Source organism: Copadichromis virginalis, linkage group LG15, assembly GCF_057382275.1.
Source record: "Copadichromis virginalis isolate Kocher_CV1m ecotype Utaka linkage group LG15, C_Virginalis_male_GT1.1, whole genome shotgun sequence".
Classification (NCBI taxonomy): Eukaryota; Metazoa; Chordata; class Actinopteri; order Cichliformes; family Cichlidae; genus Copadichromis; species Copadichromis virginalis.
Genome location: NC_140632.1, coordinates 3503971 through 3513559, shown reverse-complemented (window position 1 = coordinate 3513559; position 9589 = coordinate 3503971). Strand labels below are relative to the sequence as shown.

Here is a 9589-nt window from a genome sequence, read left to right as displayed (position 1 = left end):
CTACAAGACACAGTACCTTCCAGCTTTTCTGGATCTCGCCTGTGGCTGACATTGTGCCATTGTGCCCATTTTTTCTGGTCCTTTGTATTTTATTTACAACATTCTCTCTATCCCATCCTACATTACCCAGATTCACCGGGAGGGATCTGCGCACAAAGAGCGCGTAGCCAATCGTTGGGAGACTCTGGTAAATTTCGGCCAATGCCCGCGACCCTCTTATTTACATAGAGACGAGACGATCCAATCGGGAGTCAGCACAGGAGTGGATTTTGACTTCTCTGCCCAATGGCTGCGGACGGTGTAAGTTTTGGGGGAGTGCATATAATCAACATATTATCGAAGGTGCTTAGATATTGATCCCGTATTTCGAGGTAGTTCAAATTCACCTATCTTGGCCCTTTGGCTTTGACCTTTATTTTGCTCGGTGGAGAATTATTGACGCATAAAATGCCGAAGAGAAAGGTGAGTGTCGTCCCTGCGTGCAGCACACTTCACTGTAGTTTTTTCGAGCTCATGCAATCGAGGAAAAATGGGAATAATATTTTGTGGCGACGTCGAGGCAGGTGAGGTGATGCCAAAGTTTGAGGAAACGTCTTTTCGACTGCAGCCTTTCACGCGTAGGCGTTAAACACCCACTTATTAATAACGGATATTTTATATGCGACATTTTGGGGCTTTTTTCATTATAAATCCTCGTGTTCATCCCAATGGCCGTTCTTGTGGTCGTTTTTCCCCCCCTGCCACTTCCCTGTCCACAGTGCGCACCGGTGAATGTTAGAGCCGCTGGATGGATGGACGCGTAAATCCTGTTGGAGACGTGCGCTGTGATCATTCTTCTGGGCGCATTTCACTCATATAGATTCTCTCATCTACTCATGTAGATTCCTAATAATGCGTGATATATGTAATATTTAATAAACAAATAAAATAAAAGCCCTCCACCTCCCTGTCTAATTTTGGTTCTCCGGGTGGTGATGAATATGGCAGGCGCCACGCAGAATGAACGAGCCCTTAGCCCCATGAAGAGAAAGGAATAAAGGGGGGGAAGGATCAGGGACAATCGCCGCTGTGTGAAAAGAGGCCGTGGCTCTTATCTGAACAGGACTGCACGACAAGCTCCTGTGCATTGTATCAGCGCATACATGGAAATTGGCTTTTCTGTCACCTAAAAAAACGGCTATTGTCCTCGCAGATTCGCCTTTGAGGACAGAGAATGGGGGGCCTCTAGGGGCGGAGGTCGGCCACATGCAAATGATGCAAATAATGTGAATGTCAACCTGCGAGCTAAACCAATATTTTTTTTTCGGGTTTTTTTTTCATGGTGGGAGTGGGCGCACTTCTCTCGTGCGCCGTCCCTGCCTACCTGGAGCCGGGAAATACGGTGTCCATTAGGAGCAACAAATGACGCCCGTGTTGTTAGTTAATAAGCGCCCTCCCCCGAGTGAATCGATGTTTATGGTCCATTATTCTTTTTTTTTTCTTTTTTTTTTGCACGTAAGCAAGATGCCTCCATTAAAAAAATGGAATTAACCAGAGAGATTGTGGCATCATCATATATCATCATCACATAATGTGATTTGCATCTGTGGAGAATTTTGGTCACGTGTGATGGAAATTGTGCTTTGATTATGTGAAACATTAAACAGTGGTTTTATTATTTTTTTAAAGACCATTGATTTCTAGGGGAAATTATTTTAATCCTTTTCTTAAGAAGGATTAAATTTAATTGTGATTACATTCTTTTTGTGATTCGGCCAGAATGAGAAAAACCTTCCTCCATCATAAAATCCTCAAATATTATGATGTAAATAATATCTGAGGATTATTTTTTTGTAAGTAATCAAAAACATGCTAATTGTTTCAGCTATTGTTACAGATGTGTTATACCATGAGTAGTAAGTGATATTTCCATTAAGACATCCTGGAATCTGTTTTGGTTCACAGAGATAATTCACTTGTGCATGAGAAAAATTAAATTTGAACTTTTTTTATATGTTCATTTTATTTCCTGTAGTCCCCAGAGGCTCCTGAGGGCAAGGAGGCCCCCAAAGTCACAAAACAGGTAGACGCTTTGTGAGTGTGTGTGCTGTGTGTGTGTGCGTGGCAGTGTTTCCGCGTGCTGTGTGGAGTGTGTATGAGTGAAAGAATACTCACATGAGGAGTTAATGATTAGGACACGTGTAACAGTCACCAAGTAGATCGTCTCGAGAGCAGTTGGCAAAGGTACAACTGATATCTCTTTCTCTCTCTCTCTGTCACTGTCTCTCCCTCGCTATCTCTCTCTTGTTGATCATTTGTTGCTCCGGTAGCCCACCAGAAGGTCAGAGAGATTGTCAGCGGTAAGTTTCACTCTCCCCTCTCTCTGTCTTCACCTCTGTCACTGTCCACTCTTTCCTCTCAGTGTCAACCCCTCATCCCGCCGGGCTAAAACATGTCACATTACCAAGGCTCTGAGTAAAGTCCTCTCGACCTTTATGGATTTCATCAAGGCAATCGCCAATTAAAAGAGCTCCATAAATGTGCTCCCAGAGGACTGGCTCCTGGCTTGGTATGCATGTCTACTCTCTGTTGTCTTTGCCCATTCTCAGTGTTGTATGTTGCACAACATGATGATGTTCAGGGCTGCATGACTGCCACCAGTGGTGTTATAAATTCTGTAATCATGTGGATGAAAATAAGTATTTTCCTTGATGACGTTATGCCTAATTTGTATTAAGCTATTGATTGTGAATGGCATTTTAAAACAATGTTATCTGAAATATAGTGTTATTTTTGTGTGGTCTAGCAGCCCTGCTGTGCAGTCATTGTGTTTGTGTGTGCGTACTTTGCATGTTAAATCCACCGGTGCTGGGTCTTTTTACCCCGTCTATTTGCATGTGCTATTGAAATCATGGGTATCAAACTGGCGAAGAACAGCCTGAATTCTCTTTAATTCTTTCATTTGAACAAAATCTCTTTTTGGCATATGTAGTCAGTCTCCTCTAATTACATGTGCAACACAATTTGTAGATAGCAGTTGATCGTTAAAGGCCACAATTTAATTCTTTCTGATTCAAGCAACCTGTCAACATCTAGACATACTTTTTGGCTTTGAAAAGTTTCTCAGCACCAAGAAAAAAGAGAAAAAAACCTGAGTTATTAATGCATTCTCTGCCTCTTTCACACTTTACGCAGTCATTTAATAGCTTTTGAGGGGCTGGTTCTTCTCTGTAAGTTTGACACCCTTGATTTAAACATTAGTTTGACATTTTGAGCCTATGTAATTCTTGCTAAGGGTTTCATGGGAAATCTTTATCACTTTCATCTCTCATTTCTGTATGCTAGATATGCTAGCAGTTAGCTTGGCTTAGCTTAGCATAAAGACTGGTAGCCAGTCTTTATGCTACCTAGGCTTGTCCAAAGGTACAAATTAACTACTTGCACCAAAAAAATGTATGGTGTAAGTTCTTTTTTTTTTTTTTTTTTTTAAAGGGCATGCGATACCATGTCTGTGTAGCCACAAGGTTGGTTTGTCTACACTACAAGCTGTGCGTGCCTCATTCAAGCTAACGCCAAGTAGACTGAGGTTTAGCTACAGTTAAAGTGCCTCTTATCCTTTTATTTTCAACTCTAAGTCACCCTAGCAAGCAATTTCTTAGCTGTAGGTTTACTTTTGAAATTGTATCTTTAGGCAATTTGTTACTAGCAGGATTGACCCTCTTCAGCACAGTTTGTCTTAATTCAAGCCTTTTTATTTTAGATCACATGTGCTGTGTCAGACATTTCTTGAGCAAAACAGAGATATTGTGAGAATAAATCACATGATTTCATTTCATCACAGCAGCGTTACTGTAGCTTGTGGCTTCAGGGTAACATGGTCCACACGCAGCAGCCTAAAAAAATGGCCAGAATCTTTGCTCCCATCTGATAAAATCATTGCACAGTGGTCTTAGGTCAGCCCACATCTGATATTTAAAACCCATGGGAATATGATGAAAGCCCATGGGTTATGAAATATGGTGCAAGTACTTAATCATTATCAATATTTGGGCTACAGGAAGATCAAGTGCAGACATTTCAGTCAGCAGGCTTTGGGTTAATCTCAGTGAATAACTCTGTACAGCAAAGTAGCTGAAACTGCTTTCAAAGAGTAAAGAGAAAAGATAACTCTAGATAATATAGATAAGAGCAACATGTCTTCATAAACTCTGAACCATGAATTAGTTCTGACAGGATTTATTTATTTATTGTAATTTTCAGAGACCTGCTCCACCCAAGCCTGAGGCCAAGCCCAAGAAAACTGTCGTCAAGGTGAAACAGATTACACACACACAAACACACACTAAATTATTTGTAATAATTTGCAAAAATCTGAGGAAATTGGCTGCCTTTTAGTATTAGTTTATATGACTGTCCAAAGCTGCTGGATTGGAAAAACAAAACACAAACTGAAAGCAGGCTTAACTGTGATGAGTATGTATGCAATAACTCAGGCTATTTTTACTTGAAAACAAAGAAATGGGGGGTAGCTCAAGATTTGTGTACATTACTGTACTGTTACTGAGTTTTTACAGAATCACATCACTCTAGCTTTAGCCTTATTAACTCCCAGTATATTCTGGAAGATTATATTGGTTACTTCACGGCCTTGCTCTGAGCTGACATCTTAGTACTTGCCTTGAGATCCTTGGGCAGATCCTTTGTGTCCTCCAGGGGCCTGGCTGTAGCCGGAAGGGGATAGAGCATTAACACCCCAAAGCTCTGGAAAGGTCATTTTCTGAACCACTTATTTCCTTTAAGATACAATATAAAATAGAGAAGTCCTTTCCTGGTTTTAGTCAAGTTTGATTTTTTTAACTGTAACCACTGTGTATTGACTCTTTGCTGCCCTTGTGAAGCTTTTGCAATGCTGATTTAGAAAATGTTACTATAATTATCATTATATGCACATTATGTTAATCTCACTTGTTCTGTGCAGAAGGTGGTAGATGATAAGGGGGCAAAGGCAAAGAAAGGTGGCGCTAAGGGGAAGAAGGAAGACGGTCCTGCCCAGAATGGAGACACCAAGGCCAATGAGGTATGAGGAGGGGAAAATAAAAACATGATGTAATTTTTAAATAAAATGTAGGAAAATTATATTCAGTTCTAAAAATAATAATCTTTATTTCCTTATCCTGTCAATTTGTGTACAAACGAACATTAATTACAACAAATACGCCACACGTCTGTTTTTGCTCACATGGATATACCCTCACACATAAACACACACACACAGATCTATGTGTCTCGTCCGTCTGTCAGTGTGTCTTCCATCAGAAGCACGGCTCCCTCCATGATGTCAGTGAGAGGACAGAGTGAGACAGTCAGAGTTAAGGGTATGGTTGAGTGTCTCTAACTGGTCTTTGGTATGTGTGCTTGGACACTAACGTGCTGCTAATAGTCACGTCTGCGTTAACAGGGAAAACATTTACTCGCTGTGCTTTGCAGTGCTGTGTTTATTAGAGTGTTTGGGAAACACAATGAAGAAGTAAGGATGTCCCACTTGCTCTCTGTGTGCAGTGAAGTGGGTCTGACACAACTTTTTCCATTAGCAGGAAGGTTAGCTGCTGCTCACAGAGCTGCAATGTGAAATGTGCTCTGGTTCATGAACAGCTGACTCCACTATTGACCAGAGGGGTGTAGTGGGAGGTGAGATTAACGGGTTACCGAGCTATGTTTAGCTTTTAGGCAGAGTTTTCTGTGTCACTAGTGACTTTCTTTTTACTCGGCAACATTACCGTGTTTGCTTTTTCTAAACTCATAAGCTTTACGTTCAGATTTTCGGTACACTTCTAAGTACAAATATCTGCTTGACGAATATATTTTGTATGCAACCTGTTGAGCAATATCTTACTAACACCACCATGAAGCTCAGCTTCAGCAGCCCAAACTGGGCGTCACGGTGTCACTGGAGTTTGCATGCATTCAGCTGGTGATGCATAAAATGTATGAATGTTTTTATGCTTGGCTCTAACCTGCTGCTAATTCTTCTTTGTGCTGCAACTAGAACCCAGGTGAGAAAACCGATCAACTGCATTTCCAAAATGATTATAACTAATTAAAACTAATGTAGACGTTAAAAAACATTTTAGTTGACCAAAAAAATTCAAAAATTAAAACTAATGAAAACTAAATTTTGTAAAGTTGGAAAACTAACAAAAAAATATAGAGAAAATATTCTTAAATGTAGTATTTGTTTCTTTAGCAAAAATATTATTACAACTCACCTGACGAGGCTTTGATGAACATGTTTACTGGATGTCCACAAGACTGTGAGTCAAAACATAAAATAATAATAATAGAAATTTAAGACACTCCAACTTAATTAACAAAAATTAAACTAAAACAAAGCATTAAAAACTCAACTGAAACAAAAAAAAAAAAGAATGCACTCTGGAAACTTCAGCTAAATTACAAATCATAATGAAATAAAAATAAAAAGTAATATACAAAATACAAAACTATAACAAATCAGTACATTTGCAGGTTGTTTATTGACAGTTTTAGATGAATACAGTAAATTTGATTTTGATATAAAGTGATTTTCATATCTTCTTCATTAGGTTATGGCACAGACTGAACAGACTGTACCCTGACCTTTGTTTAAAAGTATTCATTTAAAAACATCAGAGCTGTGATGCGCAGTTGTTACGTTTCTAACCAACAACAGCACAGCGAGAGTGCCAGGTATGATTATGTTTCTGCTCTGTGCGCTTGTGATGATCACAGATTCCCAAAATTATCCTTTTTCTCAGCACCACTGTCGTCTTGTTTGGTACAGTGTTGCCTTGCACTGTTTTATAATTGGTGCTCAGTCAACTGACTTGTCTGATGTGCCTGGGTTAACAACAAAAGTTCTTAACCACTATTGTGGTACCTGTTGCCTCTGAGGGTGTTAGGTTTGGTCAAACCAACTAACACAAAGAAAACCTGGCTGTGCTGAACTTAGCTCTCAGAGGAGATCGCAACAAAATTATTGCTAAGTCAGGAGAGAATGTAAAAAGTAAGTAAGATAAAATAATTGTGCCGCTGCAAAATTTTAGCTTGAAAAAAACGAGTGATGAGTTGAGCTAACAGCTTGAAGCTCCTCATTGGCAAATGAGGTCATATGTTACCTTGAAACTCATGAACACCGACCTGCCTGACTTTGTAAATTTCTTATTGAAGGTTGACTTCGGTCGAATCGCAGTACTGATAGTTCTGCTTTTATTTACTGGAGGTTTGAGAGGTCCATAAATAGAAATCAGCCACTGCTGGCAGTAAGTGAGTAAATGTGGTGTTTTGTTGGGGAAATGAATTGAGGTTTAAGGTGATGTTCTGCCTGGATAGAGCAGTTTGTGAGTTTGTGTACTCATATGCACCTTTGTTGGGAGATGTCATGAAAAGTTCAAAGCTGCAAAGTGGATGTGTTTAAACCCCTTTAAAGTCTGAATGCCCATAGAAATATCTTGTTGGTGTGTTCAGGTGAATCTTGACAACTTTGGATGGAGCTAGGCAATAGAGAAAATATTTTACATTTTTATTATGTAATTTATTTTTAGTTATTGTTAAAGTAAAGCGTTACGCAATTATTTTATACTTAAAATGTCCGGTGAGGAAACTACTTAGGCACCTTGTTTAAATACTTCAAACTAGGAAGTGTGCCATCAGTGCCAACTTCTCATTGGATACAAAGGATGGAAAATGTAGAAACGCAGCTGTCTGCAAGCATCAATAAAATGTAGTTCAGTATTGTTTTTTCTCTATCGTCAGAAGTATCATAATTATAGATTTTCTTGAAATTTTGAGGAAATATCACCCACCCCTTATCTGTAGTTATTTATTTACTCATTTACACTCTGCTCAACTCTGCCGTTTGTTGTGTTTGTGGGGTTCCAAACATTTGTTGCCAACTTGGCAGTTGCAGAGTGCTAATAGCTGGGCAAACCGTGTTCCTGCCGTCTGTTCTTTACTTTTTAAATTTTCATTTATTGGTTGTCATAAATGTCTATGCTGATAGACTGGTAAAGACCTAAAAAAGACATGCGCTAGACTGAATGTAAAGAATCAAACAAGACTTCTAGGTAAGAGTTTAAAAATATGACATTAATATAGCTTTTATTTTACAGACTTAGCGCAGTCTCACACCCAAGATGTGACCTGATGTTTATCCTTTGTTACACTCAATGTTTACAGACAGTATGACAAAATGCAAGAAGACTAAAATAGAAACTAGTTATTGGCATCCCCAGCAGAAAACGAGGAAACAATACGACAAAAGTGAAATAAATCAGGTGCTAATTTAGCTCAGTGGTTGGGGTGGCTGCCAGGCCAAAGCGCCATCGAAATAGGTTTGCTTTTGACCCGAGCCGCTTTGGTGCATGTCCTACCTGCTTCAGTGAAAACTATCTAATAAAGATGTGAAAAAACACATTAGCTCAACTTTTAAAATATTTATAAGCCTAGAATTTCTACACAGACAAGCATCCCTATAACTCCCTGTAGTTGTTAGCAAAACCATCCAGATAACTCATTTGGAAAGCCTTTTACTCTACAGACAATAAACCAAAACATTAAGTGATCTTTATGCAAAATAAGTTTGGATCTACACTGTTTGAAGGGTTGGTTACCACAACTTACTGGTTGGGTTTTCCCCTCCGTGTACCTCATTGGCCCTCTTACGTCTCCTGGGGTAAATAATGGCTACACCTGCATGTGTGTTTTTCACCTCCAGGTAACTGAAGCAGCAGAAGAGGCGACCGAGGAGAAGGCGTAAAGGCACGGGCGCGTCCATCGACTCGCCCCCTCTGACTCCATGGCAGCAAAGCATCTTTTTTTACTGACGATTTTGTACCATGCTGAATTTTTTTTAGACTTGTGATAGTAGAGATGGACAACCAGCAGCCCCACCTCCCGTATCTTCACACTCCTTCCCCCACCTCCTGTTTTTGCTCCATTCTCCTCCTCCCCCCAGCATTCTGTATTGCTATACTGTATGCCTCTTAGAAGCAGAAAGGCAGAATGAAGTGGTTTTATCAGACAGCTGCAGATGTTCTTTGTTTTGCCCAAGAGGAGCTGTAAACAAGACTTTTTTTAAATCTATAAACCGGCTCTACCTTCATTCGTAGTTATGCTTCTCTATAATACATCACTTACTGGCACTTTGCCTGCAATCGGATGATGGTCACACCATGATGTAACCCCCTTACGGCTAAGGTGAGCATATCAACAGTTTGGTTGCAGAGCCACAAGAAACCAGTTCCACAGTCACCATGGAGAACATCTGCAGCTTTTTAAAAATCTTACTTTTTAGTCACCACCACTGTGTTTCACATAGCTCCTTTTGTATGTGTATACTGGAGTGAATGTGTTTGTGAGTCTCTGTGCTTGACTTTGTTTCCTCCCCCTTTCCTTTCCTTTCTTTCTTTCTTTTTCTCTCTCCCCTGAACACCTTGTCCTGCAGCAGAGTGACATAGCAATAATGAGTGGTGCTTCTGTTCTAGACGGCTCTATTGGCTTTGGACCCTCTGGGCTTCTCTGAGTTTCATCCTGTTGGGAGAATATTTTGAAATAAAAGAAAAAGTTGATGTCT

The 9589-nt window shown here is 39.9% G+C and overlaps 1 protein-coding gene across 5 annotated transcripts; it reads left to right on the top strand.

Annotated features, from left to right (window-relative positions):
- Positions 1–306: 306 nt before the first annotated feature.
- On the top strand, positions 307–9589 carry hmgn3 (high mobility group nucleosomal binding domain 3). Of its 5 annotated transcripts, none has more exons than XM_085431378.1 (7): positions 307–462; positions 2015–2062; positions 2310–2339; positions 4240–4290; positions 4961–5056; positions 5255–5354; positions 8732–9589. In XM_085431378.1, exons 1-7 carry the CDS (start codon positions 448–450, stop codon positions 8737–8739), a joined length of 348 nt encoding a protein of 115 aa, XP_085287504.1. In that variant the 5' UTR covers positions 307–447; the 3' UTR covers positions 8740–9589. The 5 variants fall into 5 exon arrangements, with proteins under 5 accessions (XP_085287504.1, XP_085287505.1, XP_085287503.1 ...); XM_085431379.1 differs by having other exon boundaries at positions 4958–5056; positions 5281–5354; XM_085431377.1 differs by having other exon boundaries at positions 4958–5056.

Coding starts and splice junctions, on each gene's coding strand:
- hmgn3 (XM_085431377.1), top strand. Junction 2,340..4,239: donor GGTCAGAGAGATTGTCAGCG/GTAAGTTTCACT, acceptor TGTAATTTTCAG/AGACCTGCTCCACCCAAGCC. Junction 4,291..4,957: donor CCAAGAAAACTGTCGTCAAG/GTGAAACAGATT, acceptor TGTTCTGTGCAG/AAGGTGGTAGATGATAAGGG.